This window comes from Tenebrio molitor, chromosome 1 (assembly GCF_963966145.1).
Source record: "Tenebrio molitor chromosome 1, icTenMoli1.1, whole genome shotgun sequence".
Taxonomy (NCBI): Eukaryota; Metazoa; Arthropoda; class Insecta; order Coleoptera; family Tenebrionidae; genus Tenebrio; species Tenebrio molitor.
In genome coordinates, this window is record NC_091046.1 from 6,132,775 (window position 1) to 6,153,619 (window position 20,845).

A 20,845-nucleotide genomic window follows, 5' to 3' on the forward strand; every position below is an offset into this window, starting at 1 on the left:
TGGGTGGCGTATTTATGCGACATATACATATAAATTTACAGGGCGTAAACATAAAGTTTATGAGGAAGTGGAAGTAGCAATTTAAACATTTTTTTATTTTATGGTTCTAAAAGAGCTTTTTTTCTGTATTTTTAAAAAACCATTCTGAAATAAATTTACAATAAGTGGCACTTTCTGCATCATTTCAAAAACATTTCTTGGAATTTAAAAAAAATTAACGCATATTTTCTACCACTTTCTGACAATTAAATTCGGACACTTTCAAAATATCGCGCGTTCAAATGAAAATCCTGGGCTGAGTAGGCGTTGGAAAAATTAAACCGTTTAGAACAGTGTAAAGTTTGAATTTCCGGCCGTTTGACAAGAATGACATTTGTTTTCAGCAAAGGGTGCCCTTAGATATTTGCTTCGAGAATAGGAATCGTTAAGTTATTATAAAACATTATAAAGAAAGAAAAAAAAGGAAAGATTTTTTTGGCTCTAAATTTTAGGTTAGCTGTCAAGATGCTCCAATTAATCTACGCTTTAAAAAAGCACAATAATTTTCCAGCGCCTTCCCAGTCCAAGATTTCATTTGAACGCGCGCTAGAATGAACCGGAAGTGAATTATGTAATGGGATACTGTTCTAAAACAATTTGAGGATTTGAGGAGGTCTTTCTTACTTTCGTAGGTGAGAGACAAAGATTTAATGTCATGAATTTACTGCATGATTTTGATATAAATTTTTTACACATATTTTGCGTAGTTCTCAAATTCTTTAACCAAGAGTCTATTATTATTATAAAAAGAGGGCACCGCATCAAGGCCGGATTTATTTGTCATTACGGATATGTATTTATATCAAGCAACGATAATGCCATTGACAGCACAATTTTTTTTGGTCTTAATTTATTTTGCGTTACGTTCACTTTTTACATGACATCCACGTCGGAACTTCTATGAACTGTAATGAAAAAGTTACAGAGGAACGCGGTTTCCTCCGGCGGTCACCCATCCAAACACTGACTACGTCCGACATTGCTTAACTTCACTGGTCGAATGATGATAGAGATATTGTTATTATTTAAATATATTGCAAAAAATAAACACCGGTTCGCCACTTGAAAAGTTTGGGAAGCGCTGGTCTATGACATACAGGACGAGAATTTATTTCATCTCTGTTTCTGTATGTTTTCAAAATTAATTGTAAATCCAATCTATATCTAGTTATTTGGATAACACATCGGTCATTAAACGATTTATCAACTATGTATTTACAAAACTGTAATTGTTTTATACAATTTCTTCATGTTCTAGTTTATATGACACACTATATTTATTAACAAAAACAAATGAGATCAGTTTTTATCTAGAATTTTTTAAATTTTATAGATCTCCATAATTATTGTGTATTTTATAATCCGATTATTATTTTATCTCAATTTGAAACTTCATTGTTCTATAAGTTCCACTTTCGGTTCTTTTCCTTTTGCTGTTTTGGACTTTAATCAAAATAACCAGTATCTTTTTTTGTGTCAAATTAGATTAACATTTTTTGTTTGTTATTGCTTGATTAAAGATTAACTGATTAACAATTGCACGAGTACTTCATTTGGTTATCTCCCACTCACAGTTCGATATTATCTTCATGTATTATCCACATTTTTCTCTATTTATTCGCACTCTTTTATAACAAATACAAAGTGTCTATAAAAGAACGTATGTCAAGAGTCATGTGGAATTATGCTGCTCTATAATTTTATTGTGTCGAACTATGTCGAGCAGTTGAAGCCGTCAAATTAGATGTCAATAGTCAAATGTCAAATTATTACAGTTGTGAGTTTGACGTTTTAGTTGTTATGTTTGTGGTTTTCTTCAGTTTTTCTATATTCTAATTACTTTTCATCTTACAAAAGTATATTCCAAACCTGTCATTAATGGAGTTACATAACCTCTGATTTTCTATTTGGTACCACCATATGCTATAGAGCGGCAAAAATCTAATATATTCGAATTCCACAGGACTCTTTCACAGACACTTTTTACTAAACAGCAACTTCACTCGTGATAAATTCATGATGTATTGGGGCTTAACTCTGATTGGTTGCTTCAATTTAAGTCTTGTTCCATATCTTGGGTGCCACACTTTCCTCTGCATCGAGCTGAAATATCAAATTTATCTAAACCCTGCAACATTTATAATTCTTTTTTAAAAGTCTAAAATATCACGATCTTAAAACCGCAACAAGAGCTTTCTCCGAATATTGATGAATGTGAAACTCGAGCAAGCTAATACCCAATTCATTATACCGGTATTACTCCTTCTTATTTATGTTCTTCATTTTTTTCCTCCGATCGCTTCAATGCTGATCTATTGCTGATTTACCGAGAAAGCTGATACATGTAAAATGCAAATTAGTCAGTAAATGTTCCAGGTAAATTATAACAAATTACGACTCGACATAATTTAAAAACAATAAATTACTCTCTTCCATACATCCAGCGTTGGAAAAAAATTTACAACCTTTCTATCGGCACCGGCAGCTTAAAGCTCGACGTAGTCGAGAGCAGCAGCAGCCGGTTTCCGTCTCTAATTATAATTTCAAATTTACATCTAACAAATTTCCATCACATTTCGATTGGATTGCGCGCAATTAGAGATGCCGTTGCAGATAAAAATGGCAAAGTAAATAATTTATAAATAGATTCCATTATAATGGTGGCCGGGATATTATACGGGTCATCAAAACAACTCGTGTTTTATTTTAGCAATTTGAGCTAACGAACGTCAATTATTCTTATAAAAATGTTTTCTCCTTGGACTTGAATGGTCCGGCTACTTGTTGCTAAAACCGGCGTCCTTTATTGTAGACATTCACGATTCGTTATCTCGCATTGTGATCTACCGTTTATGATTGATTTACGGCCGCGTCCGACGCGGCAAAGTCAATCGAGTGGATTAAGGTCGGGCGAGCGCGGCGGCTGAAACCGCCCGATTTCGAATCGATCATCGGGTGGCGGTCAGAGATCGCTCGGCCGTGAAATTAATTGTTCAAACATCAGAAGCTATCTCGACGGGAATAACGTTTCATTCAAATTACCCTCCCGACGTTATTTACAAATCGGGAATTAAGGTTCCCCAGTCGAGGGCGCCGCTTAAAGCTCGCAACTTAATTAAGATTTCTGACGGCATTAACTGGGAGAATGCGGCACTTTTGGGGCCGCTGCAGAGGTGTTTTTCTTGAACATGTGGGTTTTCGGAAGCGCTGGATGTTGCGCTGTCAAAATTCATAAAAACTTTGCTTTCGGGAAGGAGTTGCGGACGTGTTAACGCCGCGGTTGACGGAAATCGTGTTAAATGCGGAGCGGGATGTTTTTCCAGATGAAGGTGGTCAATGCGGGTGTTACAAGGGATTCTGGCACCGTTCCAGTCGGTTCTGGTTTGTTTTTAATATAGTAAAGAGTATTTTTGGGGTGGACGGCGATGCCGTGGATTTCTTCCAACGAGAAAAATTCTCAATGGAAGTCTGAAAGTGTTTCAGCAAGATTTATGCTCAATCTGTAAAGAAAGCAGTTTTATTTAAAAACATTATTTTTATGTGTATTTCACAGAAAGTTCACCAGTTCGTACGTTCATCAAGGAAGAAATTCCACTGTTTGGGTTACTTCAAAAACATATTTTTTTAACGACTTGATCGCCAATTACGAATTTTAAACAAGGTGCCAGATAGAACTACAAGACGAAGGTTTTCCTTTTTCTTTATAATAGTATCTAATAATATCCTGCGTTCATTTAAATTTTTGTTGGCGCACCACGGATTACAAATCACGGATCAGCTGTTTAAATCTAACCTGACTTTTTGCCTTGTTTGTGTTTTTACTTTGTGATTTTACTCTGCATACGGGCGAGTGGTGCGCTCACAATCGACTCTTCAACGCCAACGTTGAGGATAAATTTTAATAATATGTAGTAATAATCATCCAATGGTCGTATACATACAGTTTATTGAGCTCGACAACGTTGTAAATTACAACACAAAATTAAGAATGAAGGAGAGTGAATAAAATGAAGAATGGAAAAGAAGAATTAATTTTTCAATGTCAATGTGAAGGGTGATGTTTGCATCAAGGATTTTAGTCTGAACTCCGGTTTGGCATCCAGGATGTTCTTACATCTACTTATTTTTTGAGAAAAAAGAAAGATTAATTTCAGTTCTAAAATAAGAAAAACCTTCCCAACTCAATATGTATTTATTATTATGTATTAGATAGAAAAGTATCGGGTGTTCATTTAAATTTCCGGTTAAAGTTGGCGTTGAAGAGTCGATTGTGAACGCGCTGCTCGTGTAAAAACGTAAGATTTAAACAGCTGATCCGTGATCCGTAATCCGTAGTGCGTTCACAATCGACTCTTCAACGCCAGATTTAACCGGAAATTTAAATGAACACTCGATACATAGGTGTTTTTTTTTTTAATATTTGTCTTAATTATAAAGAATTTGTTAACAAGGAGTGGGAATAAATAGAGACAATTGAGGATAATAATCAATGAAGATAATGTCGAGTGGTTAGTAGGAGATAGCCAGACGAAGTACAATTGTTAATTATTTAATCTTTAATCAAGCAATAACAAATAAAAAACGTTAATCACATTCGACACAAAAAAGATACATGATACTCTGACGAAAGTCCAAAAGAGCAAAAACAAATGTACTGTGGAAAAATTGTAACTTATAGAGGCAGTGAAGTGGAAATCAAATGATCATCAAATAAAAAAAAAAGCAAAACAAATTATGACAAAATGGAAAAAAAATGCAAATAAAAACTAGTAACGAATTTGTTATTGTTATATACATAGTGTGTATATGTATTAACTAGAGCATCACGAAATGGCGGAAAACTATGACAGGTTTGTAAATGCGTACTCGATAAATTGTTTAATGACCGACGAATAGTCAAATAACTATAAATTGTATTATTTACAAATAAAGTTCAAAAACGGAGGTGAAGGAAGATCGTGTCCTAGAACAGCTTTTCTCAAACTTTTCCTGTAGTGGAGCGGTGTTTTTTGTCGGCTGCACGATAAACCCTATTAAAAAATTAATAAAAATTACGAAACTCTGCGGTTATATTCCCTTGATATTAGGCTTCAAATGTGTGGAATCAATTTTCCCTTATCACTTCATCCAGAGCCATAAAATGAAAAAAATCGATTTTGAGTACACGCTCATAAAATTCACAATCAATTAATGAAATTCGCATCAAAAGAAAATTATTAGTTTTTGAATTACATTCAAATCAAATTTTAAAATTAACGGCGAAAAATCACCAAGATTTACAACTACAGTGGCATAAATAAATACTTCATTTTTGGTAAACATCTGTTGACAACTTTGCTAGTAATTCTTGAATTCCTAAATGGTACCATAAACAAGCCACGTCAACCTCTTTTGTGGAAATGACCGCTCAATTTAATAATAAATCATAGCTAAATTTTGCACTTCAATATCAAATTCCATTTATTTCAAAAACCTGTGATGTTTTTATGATTTCAATGACATCAAATTTTTCCTAAATGTTTGAAAGGACTCAGTGAAAAATTATGTAAATTAATGTAGCGTTTGTTGAATTAAAATGAAATAAACTAGGCAAAAATGAGTAGGGAATTCCACAATTTTTCTTGATAAGCAAAATAATTGCCCCAATCCTCCCACGTATTCTTAAACACTAGATAAATCTAAAATGTTACAGGTATTTGAAACATTACATTTAATGTGTATATATTTATTTTTCTTACACATTTCATTACAAATTTTAAACTGTATTTATAAAAAATTCAAAAATGGAAAAATTCCCTATGCATTTTTGCCTAGTTTATTTACCTGTTTCATTAAAATATTTGAAATTTTTACAGAATATTCTACAGCGATACACAATCATTTCTGAATTTTTTGAGAATTTTAAATCGATTAGAAGTGGGTCTTTTCGATCCGGCGGTAAAACTTGAATCACCCTGTACCTACATAACAAAATAGGGCTTACAAATAATTAAAAAAAAAATTAAAAAATTTGTTACACAGTCTAGGACTGGTTTACAAATCTATGAGGGGCATGATGACCAACTCAATTGACCGGGACCAATGGCTTAACTATAACAGTAAACCACTGATAAAAAAATGATTTAAAGAAAACTTGGAAAACGAAATTTTCGATCAAAAATCAATAAATGACCTTAATTAAATTTTACAGTTTACTGAACTCGACAAATTACTGTATAAAATTAACTGTAAAAAAATGAGTAAAGTGAAGTAGGTATGCTAAAGAAAATTTAATTTTTTAATGTTAATGCACTGAATGATATTGTGATAACGATTATTGTATACCAGGAGGAAAAGAGATTCATTTTAGCTTCAAATCTAACTCAACATCCAATCTGTTCATTTTATTTCATTAAAAAGCCAAAGTAGGACATCCCATTTTACACTTATAAGTTGTAACAAAAGACATTTAAATTTTGACACTTTTCTCAGATAACTTTGGATACTCTTCACGACACTCTAATGAGAAATTTTTGTTTCACTGCGATCACTTCAACTGACATTTCTTCATTTTATGTTTTGACCTGAATAGGTCTATTCTACATTTTCTTAGCTTGGATTGATGGAAAATACACATTATTTTTTTTATTACTGCAGAAAGTGTATTTGTTTGGGAATGAGTTTCTAGAAATTTGGATAATGCTTCCTCGCGAACTTAACTAACTTAATATTAACGTTTGTCCCTTGCAAATTTAAATTTAATTCCCTTAAGGCACAAATTACGTCGCACAAGTAGGCCACTCGTGCTAACTAACCAAATCATGAAATTCATCTTTAAATTCAACTGTGACAACACTATGAAAGAAGATTTTTGTTTCATGGGATGATTTTCGTTTCCTTTTTTGTTATTTATGGCCCATATTTCGCCGCCACCGGAGAGAATTTAAATACAAACTTAACACAAATTAACGACATAAATTTAAGAAATTATATATGTACATATATTTCTTACCTTAAATTCGCAATAAATATTTTTGATACTAGGATTAGATCAATTAGTCATTCTTCTTTGTCCACTGTAAATCAGATGTTCTGCTGTCCTGTTTTGCTTTAAAATGATTTATCTAGTAAAATATTAATAAAAGCATATTCTTCAATTCTGTGATTTTTTAACAATTGTTTTAAAACTGATATCAGTTCAGTTATTGGAAAACAGTAGGTGATATGTACAAAATGATTTCCTACTAAATAATGATATTTGACTGTTTTCACATGAAGTGCATCAAACCCTAAACAATGTCAACCTGTGTCAGTCTAATATTTTCCGAGGAAACGCTGGAGTACATTGTTTTTCATCGCTACCCTTAAGCATCGTGCAAAGTGTGAAGAAATTTGTTGTCCTTCTTGCAGGACTACGTACGCGCTTGTTCTGAGCCGCATTGCAACCATCAATTAATTTGAATTGATGACTATCCCCCATAGTCGCCAGATTTAACACCTTCGAATTATGATTCCGAAAATGCCAGAAATGGAAAAAGTTTTCTTCGACAGACGAGTCTTTTTTTATGTACAATTACTTTATGACCGGTGTATACCTACATGTGAGGGTGCTAAAATAAAATGCTGTACACTTTGGACAGTCAATTAAGCGGTGCCGCACGTGACCAACCCCCTTTGCATTCCCTACCAAAACGATGACACCCGGTTCGATCCTGCTCGATTTATGGCGTAATCCTTATTTACTCCCCTCTTTAGCAGGATTTTCGGCAATTTCCCGACGCCTCCTGCTCGCACGGCGCCTCAGCAAATCCGTGTACGTTTTCCACGTGAAAAATGAAAGCTCTGTTTTTGTGTTGTCGTTAGTCCATTGTGATCCTTTGTCAGCTACCGGTTTTTGTTTCGTTCTCATTCGTGATGCCCAATTTGCGATTAGTAACGGTGGTGATGACACGGTTTACGGCAAGAGGTGTTGTAAATGCGGACAGATGTTCAGATTGGGCAACCGGGAAATCAACAATAATGCCATTTACTATTTACACTGCACAAGCAGAAGGTCAGTTTTGGTCTGACGCGCGATTTTACGGTGGCCGTTGTTAAACAGAAAGCCATCCTAACTTGATTAGGGTTTTTTGAGCGGAGGCCGTGACGATTTTACAGGTTCATCCTGGCGAAGTCGCTCCGGGGATCGTTATTGTTATCTGTCAGGAGCCGCAAGACTCGGAGAAAATTAATTGTTCGTTATTGTAGCCGACGAATTAAAATATTGATGGCCGGGTCCCGTTTTCATTAAATCTGCATTGTCTGATCTCCGAAAGTCTTGGCTTATCGCGTGCTGCCCAAGATTTCTATTCATGCTTGGCTTTATCTAGACGGATAAAATTTAGTGGTGATGGCGTTTTTGTGTGCTCAGACAACAAACCCCCTTAAAAGAATTATAAACGTCGCTTCGCAGGAAATATTTTTGGGATAATGAGCGCAGAGAAATGGCAGATACATAAAACTGTTAAAAATAATCCTCAAACCAGGCACTTAAGTTAAAGAGTCAAGTCAAGTTTTCATCTTGTTTCCGCCTTTTTTCGTCTTATTGATCCTCCAAGAATCGTCTCCAAGTAAAAGTCTAATACAAAAGTCGTAAGGTAGGTATTTTACAGCGCTCCAACTAATCTTGCACTCGGCTTCGCCTCGTCCCTGAAACCTAGTTTTCGCGCTGGAAAATACTCCTACCGTACTCTAATGTAAATAACTATTCCGGTTCCGATGAAAATCGCTTTGGAAAACGGTAAATTGTTGAAAAATTCCAATTAAAACGAGAACGGAATGAAGCTATTTTACCAGTCTTGATTGAACCATTAATCCTGAAGTTAGTAGCCGGGATCGATCAATTTAGTCTAATTTGGTTTTTTCGGACGTAATTATTTAGTTGCACCATCAAGTCCTCTAGGTGAAGATATTAATTTCCCCAATAACCGTGACTCCAGGTGGGCCTCAAGTCGCGACACCGTAATTTTTTATTTTGATCGATCCCAAATGTCTACAATTTCGGTTGTTAATTCCCGAAACGGTGTCGATCCGGTCGAATGTGTCTCGATCCTCTAACGAGAGCTTTTTTGTCTAGAAATTCCTTGAAGAGACCGCGGCCGCGGGCGAAACGTCAACGGTTAATAATAATACATAATTTAAAATTAATAGCACATTAAATCAACCCACTCGACAAAACGAAAAACCTGACACGGACGAAATAATAAGCGTATTAAAACAGATATCTGCCTACTCGTTTAAATCATTTTTAATTACCGATCGTCCGGATACTTCACAATTTTGACCCAATAGTCCGAATCCGATTTTATAAATCGTGAGTCGTGATCGGGCACTGTAATTAACTCTCCTCGCTTATGATAAGATTTCGCCGGAATTGACAGTTTTATTTACTAGTTTGTGCCCGCGGGGGCAGTCCTATCGCTGCCTAACGGTACAACTCTTGCAGAATTAATGGTTTCGAATTGTTCCTCGTAAAAAAATCGCTCCGATCGTCAAGTTTAACAGGACCTAATCACCTCCTAATTGTCCATAATTGTGTTCAATTATGACGCTTTCGAAAAACCCAGCTCATCAACGGCCAGATTGGATTTATTTAACGCACACATTATTAACCACTTAACCTCAAAGAAGCTTGATTCGCCATTAATTGCTGAGTAATTAATGTTTGCCGGAAACATCACTCCGCTACGACAGCACCCATGTAATCGCTTGCATTAGAGCAGCGAGGGCAATAAATACGGCAGGGATGAAAAGCCAAGAAAACTTTCATCCGACTGGACCATTATTATTCACACTAATATAATATCTCGGCAAGACTTCTTGGGGCCACCGTGTATCGTCGAAAACGCGCCCAAGAAATGAATTGACTCTTTGTTACATTTATTCTTCACGGTTCGTTTTGATTCCGGTGCGTTATTAATGACGAGTCATCCTCCCTTTCGATTGCGCGATTGCGTTCCTTATCTGAGGTGATGTTGAAATTCATGGATGCAGCCGTGTTGCTATGGAAAACTATCACAGCTTGTGGAAACCGATACATAATCTTCAAAGCGGCGAAAATCGTGTTCGTGAATTATATCGGCGTTGTCACAATCGTCGCAGTTAAACAAACAGGAAAGTGTTTGTGCACGGATGATGCAAATGCAGGAAAAGTACCAGTCTAGTTTATTTTTCATGGAAGCTTTTGGAATTACACTCGCGATATTATCTTGGTAATCGATTGAGAGGTCCGCTCTTTCCTATGATTTTTAACCGAGCTTTGTTACTTAAATTAGTGTGAAGTGTTGTAAACCCATTTGGGAGTTAACACTTCAAGTTTTGACAGAAACGTGTTCCTATCTACCGTTCCCTGAAATAATGTTGATATAATTAAGTTAAGAATAGGTTAAGATACTTCAAGTTAGATTGCAAAATAAACATCGTGGTTTGTTTACAATTTGAATAATCGTCATGTTTTGATAACGCCTTTGAAGTGAAATCACTATTAATGTAGTGCTTGGCACCGGTGGAAAACAACTTTTTTTAGTGGTAAAAAAGTCAAGGATTTTAATTAAGATGCCGCTTTGTTTAGTGTTTGTTAGTACCATTTTCATGAAAAAACCTTTTTTTTTTTCTACTCCTACTCATTGTTTGTCTGCTGTGGTATATAACTTGGATTACAAATTGCAAGAACGTTATCCCACAAGAAATTCCACAATATTTCAATATGTGGAGGCAGTGTAAATGAGGCTTTTCATGACGTCGCTTAAGAACTATCTCGTGAACACCTCGTGACTACTCCACTAGTTCGCCGCGCCAACTATAGATTATGCGAGGTCCACAAACAATTAGTTTTGGTCGAGCAAAATCGTTTGGCTAGCTGTGATGAATTTGTAGAAATTAATAGAACCAAGAATTTAGCGAAGTGAAGCAGATCACACACGTGTCACACTTTGCAACAAAATAAAAAATTAATTTTGATTGTTTCCAAATTAGTGCCCAAAGATAACGCTCTTTTTCTCTTTGTATTGTGATGATCCCAAACAAATTCAATAGGGTTCAGTATGCAGTCGTCTAGTTTTTCCTTGGAACCGGACCGACATATATCAAGCAGTAAAATTTTCGTACTGTTGGGCGCCAAAAAAACCACAAAGACCCACTTTTTTAACCCTTGAAATTGTTCATTTTCGCATCGATTAATCCGGCATTTATTTCATCTGCTGTTTCCACTTCTCGATTAGTTTGTGCCAGTCTTGATACGATCGTAAAAGCGCCTGCAAAATCTCCCGGAGCATTTCGCTGATTAATCCGTCCGCCGCGATAAAACAGGATGCGACTATTTTTTCTATTACAGAATCCATTACGCTTAAGTGAAAACGCAATCCCGCACGTCGGTGCTATCGCCATCTATGAACTGACAAAGTGCATACCGAATCTATCAGTTTTATTTGTGTACACACATTACATAACTCTGCTAATATTTACGCGATGGCGCTTCGTACACTTTTTACGCATACTTTTAGCCGGACTATTTCGGCAAATCAGCCAATTAGCCAGTGACAAAGCTCGGGAAGCGGCGATTTCGAATTTCCATCTGGACCGCTTTGGATTCTTCCCGTTCGCCCAATTTTACGCTTTGTTAAGTCCATTAGCCACACCAATCAACACGTTGTTTCGTAATAACACTTTTTAAATATTTAAATTAATGGTAAATCGCAGGCTAATAGCATTCATGTCGACTTGAGTCCTTCGCCGGCGCTGCATAATTATCGCCAATAGTGGGTGTCTTGTTTTTCATTTACTCGAATTGTCAGGACGGGTGACGTATCCTTATCTCTCGTTTTTTAATAGTTTGTTGTTTTACGCTTTATCTATTTGTTTTTTTATTTTCTTGAAATTTCACTTCCCGATAATTGAATACTGATCGTGTTTATTACGCACCATTTCAATACTGGACGGTATTGTGCAATTTTGAAATGATAAAAATGCAAATCTGCCCGACAAGGTCGACTTCGCTTTTATCATCTGTGCACCGTAGAAAACTTGTGAAACTCTCGTCAATTGTACAGAGTGGCGCAACGAAAGACTCCCCCCCTCTGTCATCAGCTCGGAGTAATGATCCTTGAGTTTCAGCAATATCATTATCGATTAGCGACGGTTTCAGCAGTTTCAGTAACCGCCCAGAGAGGTTTCTCTTTGAATAATTCGCATCGGAGAAGTTAATTTCTGGTTAATTATTGACCCGGCCCGTTTCAATTTAACGCCAGACTTGAATAAATAAAATTAATAAAGTTTAATTTGTTTCAGTTGCCACCCCTGGGTACTTTCAATGAAAAGGTAAGTCCCCGATTGATTTTCCCCCGTTACAATCAGGAGGAGAGACGTGGAGAAACTGTTTTTGAATAGTTATTTTTAGAAACACGTCCACCAGCCGAATTAACATCGAGGAGCCACTTTATAGGTGCCCACAACCGCTTTGATAACAATAAAACTAACAATAACAAAAGTTATGTCACATCGTAGCGGGAATTAACGGTCTCTTTAGTTTAATATTAATGGGTTTTATTTGCGGGAGCAGCTGTAAAAAGACAAATTATGACAGCAGGTTTTAGATCATAATAATGTAATCATGCAGTCAGAAATTGCCACATCAACGTTAATCACGTCGTTGCTGGTTTATCAATCGTTAAATATGATTCGGCCGAGAGTCCGTCTCTGGGTTTAATTGGACCGAAAAAACTGTATGACGCGAACGAGTGTAGGAAATTTCGACTGTGCTAATTATTTTGACAGCACTTCCTCTTCGGCTAATTAACGGGATGATGTGACAAAAGATCACTATCATTACGGTCACATGAAACGAGAGAAATTGGAGAGATTGAAATTCCGGATTTTTAACAGCGACAGAGAGCTAGAGATGGTATCTCACGGCGAAATCTAGTTAAAATATGAAAGCCAAAAAAATTAAGGTGCGGACAATCTGTAGATATTTTTTTGAAACTGTTGAAGAGTGTAGAGGTGGAGATTTTTACTTTTTCTTTAGTTTTGTGTGTAGGAATATTTTATGGTATTCTGTATACACAGTGCGAGTTGTAAATACATACATACATATATAATTCGGTAAAGTTGACATTATCGAATATGTTTTCAAAAAATTGATTTGGTGGAATATTCATAAATCATAACTAGTAGTCTGAAAACGATATACATTTGGCAATAGTTATTTACGATATAAGCATCGTAACGTGTCATTTTACGATATCAGATGGGAAAATTGAATGTGGTAAAATGTAGTAGCCGCGAGACATTTTTTTATTTCTGTCATGCTTCTGTAACCTTTGGCAAAATGTCGACCATCTGCACGATACAGAACAAGAAAGAATTTCCTCACACATCGAGATTCCAGCATGCAACTGGGGTATCACGACAAAAGTTCAAAAAGTTCACCTCGCCTGACGCTTTACCACACTAGTGCGGTAGTGTATATCATTATGAGATTCAAATGAATGTTTTAAAGCTTGGTATTGTGTGTTAATAGAAGATAAAATAATATTAATTAAGTAGTAGTCCTTAATAAATAAACAAAATGTTTAAATTGTCGCCCATTTTCGTTTTCACAATGTCCAAGACAAAACTGTCTTTGAGAACATTACGCAAGGGATATTAATGTAAAAATATCAATATTACCAATGAATATAACATTCAAATGATAAATATTTAATGGCCTACTCAATTTTTTGTGATTTTTTTTACGATAAACTTTACTACCTTAAAAACTGTCACTGTCGTACTTTGACATATGGGCAAATACGGAATTCTAACGTTCATACAAAATATGGCATGTCATTAACAAAAAAATGTGATGACATCATGCCTGAAAAGAACTTTCGCTTTTAACAAATTCGGTTGACCTCTCCGAGGATTTAAAAAAAACGTCAAATTGGTTCCAGATCACGACTCTCATTATATTATTATTATTATATTTCAAATTATTATTATTAAATCTTTTTCTTTATTTATTAATGTAACACATCTAGTGTGAATAAGAAACGGTGCAAGAAGATATTTTAATTGTGTAATAAGATCACATCCTTTTTTAACGCTTCAGGCCACAATTTATTAAACTTGAAAAAAATTCGATTTGACATTTTAGAAAAAAAGTATTTCAAACTAATTAATTAGATTCTTAAAAATGTAAATTAATCGTTTCATAAAAAAAAAACAGCTAATTACAATTTTTTGCATTTTTTAAGACTAGTATTAAGGCATTGTAATTCTTCTCATTTGACTTTTACCGATTCTTTTGCATATTTTATTCTTAATTTGACTTAAATTGACACTTTCATCTAATTGGTCATTCGCTGAATTATTTCAACTCAAATTATCTACCAAAACGTGTTTAATATAATATTTTTTCTACTCCCATTGGATAATACTGTAATTATTAAAATGTTTTCCATTGAATAACAGGATTCATTGCCCACGGCCTGTTGATAATAATTTCAAAACTTATTCCAAATATCATAGCAACTAGTTTATGAAGTCCAATCGCAAATTTTAATGCAGTTGTATCAAGTATACAAAGTAATAATTTTAAAACGTCAGTTTCAGTTTGTTTAATAATAATAATGAAACTTATTTAGAAATTTCGCTTCATAGTCGTAGAAAAAGTATAGTATTCTATTCGCGGATAATGGCTATTACTTGCTCGGATGAATTACGTCACTCGCCTGCGGCTCGTGACACAAAATAATTCTCACGGGTAATAGCCATCATTATCCACTCATTGAATAATATACTATTACCTCACTGATACCTACTACTTAAAAAAATATATAGTAAACTCCCTAAACTGCAGTTTTATGCCTTTATTGAATCAGTTTTATATCAGAAAAAATCCTGTTTTGCTTTAAATCATTCATTATTAATTTTTAAATAAAACTAAAGTTTAACCATATCTAACAAATTTAACTGTTTTTCTTTTCATAAAACAACAATTAACAATTTTTCGATAGGTTTCCGGAATGATTAATGACCTGAAAAGTGCGATCACAGATGATGACTAACGGTTTTTAATTGCTGACTTTGCTGATTGCTTTGACTCGGTCTGTGACGTTATAAGTTTTGTTAAAATCCAAAACAAAACATTTCTCGAAAGATTTCACTTAAATGCATGATTTCCTCTTTGGTAATGTTACTGATGATACTCGGATAAATTCTTTACGAATAATATTTTTAACTGACGTTCACCGTTATTTCACTGTTTTATCAACAGAGAATAAAAGAACAAGTTAGAAAGTCGTTGATACTTTTTCAGCATCAGTGAGGGCAATTTCGAGAATGGTGTTAAAAAAATCTGTAATTTCTCACAGCGATTTTTCAACAAAAGTCAAACCATCTTGTAAAAATTGTAAGTCCATGATTTGCAGACTGGGTACTGTGGCCAGGCTGGTAGCGAGTTCACTTTCTATTCGAGGGGTTGGGGGTTCGAATCCCAGTCCTGCCTGACTAGGTGTGGGTTTTTTTCTGCACCAGAAACCATGATATACCGTTTCACCTTTACCCCTTGGTACCTACCCCCATTCTCTCCGAACCCATCCTTCACCACATCCATCCTGATTTCTTCGCCACTGTGGTTGGAAAAGCCTAGCCCGCCATCCTCGGGGACACAATGAAAGACAACATTTTTTTTGAGCTACAGATTTTGTTCCACCCATGCATCAGTGCGTTTGGCATCTATTTAAATTTATTAATTTGTGGTGGAAACACTGTCGGTCATGCAGGTGGTCATGTTTTTGTTTATCCAAATTTCAATGATTAAGATCGGCAAATGTCACAAAGGAAACAAAAGTGGGTCAATTAATGCAAAAAAATTCGCAAACTTGTGCCGATCGAAACGGTGATAAAAAATATTTATTAGAAACTCCACCTGGTGTTCGAGTGTATCAAACAATCTACAATTAACGGTTTCAAAACATTTTAATTATATCAATCGGAAGGTGCGTCCGTATTTTTTTTTTGACCTTTCGTTAGCAGATGCACAAGAGCCATCGGCGTTTTGTAATTGGCAAACAAGAAGTTTCTGTTGATTTTACAAGTCTCTCGTTGCGCCACCTAATTTATGAGTATTTTGCAAAACGAGTGAAAACCTCAACCGTGATGACATAATTATTATTTAATTACAAGTAATGGGCCCCGCGCCCGAAGACGTTTACCTCGGATTTCTTCATCGCGCCCGCGTTCCACTTGAACTTGATTTTTATTTAAACATCGCCTGATTGCTTGACACAACAGAGCTGGATCCACAGAGACGAGATAGTGGCGGCGGCTCTGAAGGACCTTCCCAGAAACTGAGACAAATGTTAAAATATTCCAACACTGAATCATTCATGGAGCCCATGATTGGAATGCGAGTGACCCAGCGGCGTTGTCGTTTAATTTCGTCTCTTGAATTTCGTCCAAAATGAAAACAAGTGAGGCTGTATAGAAGACGTCTTGCGCTATAGTTTATCCGCCGAGGAGAAATTTATCGCAGGCGTAGGTATATATTTATTTGAATTGTCCGCATAATTCTGCCGGGATAAAATCGAAACGCGGAAAGTCTTGGTTCACACACTTGTTTAAATTTTCTTCAACCTATTTTTACAATATTTACTTTAAAGTTTAACGTTACATCTCTGTATATTTATTCAGATTTTACTTTGGCACGACTTCGAGTTCATTGTACTTTTTCTTGGAAAGTGTGTTACAATCTTCGGGGCTTCTGTTCACCTCTCCACAAGAAAAATGGTTCAACAGCGGGAGAAAAATAATTGGTCCGGATCTGATAATGTGGGCGCCATTTTCGCCCCACTTGGAGCGCCCGTGCTTGTTTGCCTTTTTAATCTCTTAATAGCAAAGGCCCTAGAATTATATTGTCATATTTGTTTGTCCTCCGCATTAACATGTTTCTTTTAAATATTTGCTGTGGGCTTTGCTGATGGCTCAATCGAAAAGGAACCGTTCTTTCCGTTTCGAAAGCGACGTAACTCGTGTTAAATAACGAGGATTTATTTAACGTCGTCCAGACGATAAGGCTGTGACGCTGCCGCGTCCCAATTACCAACCCTGATAACATCTACAATAATTCAGATGTGCCTAATTCCGTTCTAGGTTAGCAAATTGTACATTAACTCCGTGCAGAGAGACCGGAGGTTGATAACCCTCGCCTGTTTGTTTATGTTTTGCAAGCGGACTTGTTTTCGTCGGCCGGGGGTTTTTGCCCTCAAATTTTAATTTAAATGCATTGAAAATGTGACGCGACGCTGACACGACACGCACTGCACCGAGAGAAAACAGCGGAATTACGAAAATGAATTCGACTTAATTTCATGCAAGAATCGCTCGTTTCTGATTCAACGGACGCGGAAAAATAACCGAATCGAATTCGAACGTTCGTCCGGACTTGATTTCCGAACGGGGGAAAAAAGCTCGGGCCGGACGAAATTCAGGTGCCAGCTTTCGACCTAATTTCCAGACAAAGCGGGATTGGCGGGAGAGAATTGAATCAAATTGGGCGATAGTTTTTGGTGGATTGGAAGGTGCAGCCAAAGGAATTGATTGGAAACAGTGCAGGAGTACGTTGTTCTTATTGTTGTTAGCATACTATAAGGAAACTGCTACATCTGAGACTGTTACTGTTAGTACAAGTTAGCACAAGAGATTGTTCGTCTTGGTTTGTAAAACTTCCACTTTTTCGAACATTTGTTGAATTTTGGAAATAATTCATTAATTGTTTGCAACGCGCAAGCAAGTCTTTCTGAGCTGGTTTTGCAAGCACAACTTAAGGAAATTTATCGTGACGTTTCTCCACAATTTTTTCTTGAAGCTTAGTAATGATAATGAAGAATAATACGCTGGTCACAGTTTAGTATTGCTTTAAGTAATCTGTCAGAATAATTTCATTTGCTTTGGAAGGAAAGTACTTTTGACTGTTGTTTTGTTTCTCATCATAATGATACCCACGTTTCGTCTATCGTCATAATACTATACCGGGTGTCCCATCACTTGTGTCCCGTAGGAAAATGACTTTAAAACTAAATTATATTTATATGAAGGTATTATAGATGCATAAAATTAATTACCTAGGTGCAGCAGGCAAAAAACTATCACTTTAAAAATTAAATTTTGTTCGCTGCAGTTCAAATTTAGTATACTTTATGAAAAAATGATAGAGAAATAAAATCCGTGATTAGAATTTAATTAAAATGTTTTGATGTAAAGATATTTGGTTAAATTAATTTGGGCCGTTCTACTTTATGAAAATTTATTGCAGACGAAGATTTATGAGGGGTTGCAGTGTGTTTGACGCCGTAACACAGGCAGGTACCGCTGGAACCCTCTTGAATGGTCTTCGTACCATAAATTGCGGACAAGAATAATACCCACAAACTTAACTTTGTCTTCCATAAATTTTTATAAAGTAGAAGGACCCAAATTAAATTAACCAAATATCTTTACATCAAAACATTTTAATTAAATTCTAATTACGGATTTTATTTCTCTATAACTATTTCATAACGTATACTAAATTTGAACTGCATCGAACAAAGTTTAATTTTTAAAGTGATAGTTTTTTGCCTGCTGCACCTAGGTAATTAATTTTAACAAAAAAGTAATACCCAACTTTTGTGGCGGTGAACAGTATTTATGCATCTATAATACCTTCATATAAATATAATTTATTTTTAAAGTCATTTTCCTACGGGACACAAGTGATGGGACACCCGGTACAAAGAACTTGAAGAATTTCCCTCAAAACTTCTGCAAGGCACTTTGATATCATCTTCGGTCATGTTGAATGAGCTTTCAAACATTTGAGAATTGTCTTCGAAGATAATTACTTGAATAATTTCCCTCAAGACGTCTGCAAGGCACTTTGATATCATTCCCGGTCGTTTTCAGTGAGCTTTCAAACATTCGGGATTCTCTTAGAAGATAATTACTTGAAAAATGTCCCTCAAAGCGTCTACAAGGCACATTGATATGCTCGGTTGTGTTCCGTCAGCTTTCAAACATTTGGGGATTCTGTTAGAAGATAATTACTTAAAGAATTTCCCTCAAAACGTCTGCAAGGCACTTTGATATCATTCTCGGTCATGTTTAGTGAGCTTTCAAACATTTGGGGATTGTCTTAGAAGATAATTACTTTAAGAATTTCCCTCAAAACGTCTGCAAGGCATTTTGATATCATTCTCGGTCGTTTTCAGTCAGCTTTCAAACATTTGGAAATTGTCTTAGAAGATAATTACTTGAAGAATTTTCCTGAAAACTTCTGCAAGGCACTTTGATATCATCCTGGGTCATGTTTAGTCCGCTTTCAAACATTTGGGGATTGTCTTAGAAGATAATTACTTTAAGAATTTCCCTCAAAACGTCTGCAAGGCATTTTGATATCATTCTCGGTCGTTTTCAGTCAGCTTTCAAACATTTGGAAATTGTCTTAGAAGATAATTACTTGAAGAATTTTCCTGAAAACTTCTGCAAGGCACTTTGATATCATCCTGGGTCATGTTTAGTGAGCTTTCAGACATTTGGGGATTGTCTTAGAAGCTAATTTTTTCACATTCAAATCATCATATACCACATGAAATGTCCAAAGCATCAGCAATGTGCTACAGACTGATCTGTAGATTTTCTTTCAAGATCATGCCCATCAGTATTTTCTAGAGTGGGCCAGAAATGGGTCTTTCTAAACAGTCATCATATTTTTCTGAGGATGAATATTGACTTTTCAATGTATTTAACAGATTTGTCTAAATTTGCTTACCGAACAATCAAAAGACAAAGTGGGGAGGTGATTTAAGGAGGAGAATGATGATATTTGAGAGCATGATAGAGAGCGTATTGATGTACGGGGCAGAGATCTGGGGATGGAAGGAACAAGAGCAGGTGGAGAGAGTGCAAGAAAAATATTTGAGATGGGTGCTAGAAGTGGACAGAGAAACGCCACGTTACATAGTGAGGGAAAAGTGCAAGAGGAATAGACTGAGAGTGAAAGCGGGAATGAGAGTGACAAATTTTGAGGCCAAATGGACGAAAGGGAAGAGTGCAGGATACTGACGCAATGCTGGAGAGAAAAGAAAAATAACTAGGAGAAGAAGGAGAGAGAGAAGAACTACCAGAGGAACGGCTATGCCAGTGAAGAAGTGGAAAGATGAGAGCAAAAGCAAGATGGATGAATGTAGAGCTGAGTGAAAGGGACAAAGACACGGACAAGCAAGAAAGAAGGGAGAGAATCAAATAATACAGGTACAACAGAGAGAATGAAAGGTGTATGACAGAGGAAATCCCGCAGTACCTGGGGAGAGAGTGCAAGAGAGAGAAAAATGATGGCGAGATTCAGATGTGAGAATGAGCAGAGAGAAAACAGGTATTGAGTGGAAGGAGAGGAAAGAAGGTGCAGAATGTGCTATGAGGAGAGACAATCGAGCACATGTGGAATGGATGTAGCGAAATGAGAGAGAGGGTTAAAGGAGCGGGGGAAAGAAATACAGAAAGAAGACAAAAGGGAGATAGGATGGATGAAAGAGGTATGGAAGAGAAGGCAAAGGATAGACAAGGAGAGGAGTGGGAGATAGGAATTAAAAAGATTTTTTTTTTTTAATTTCTTGGAATTGTTATTTTATGTTTATGTCTACATGGTTGTTATCTTTTCTAAAATTGTGATTGTTGTTTCTTCTTTATACTCGAAAACAGACAAGGCAGTGCTTGGAGGTGTCAGGAGCGGAATTAAAAACCTCGTTGAAGTAAATCAGATAACGTGGAATTG

The 20,845-nt window shown here is 35.9% G+C and overlaps 1 protein-coding gene across 2 annotated transcripts in view; it reads left to right on the forward strand.

The window, feature by feature from the left end:
• The window catches only part of Sesn (Sestrin), a 291,235-nt gene that overhangs the window by 107,367 nt on the left and 163,023 nt on the right, over positions 1–20,845 (forward strand). For both annotated transcript variants that reach the window (XM_069061994.1, XM_069061995.1), the window contains exon 4: positions 12,343–12,372. In XM_069061994.1, coding sequence (XP_068918095.1) covers positions 12,343–12,372 — 30 coding nt within the window. The remainder of the gene's footprint in view (positions 1–12,342; positions 12,373–20,845) is intronic.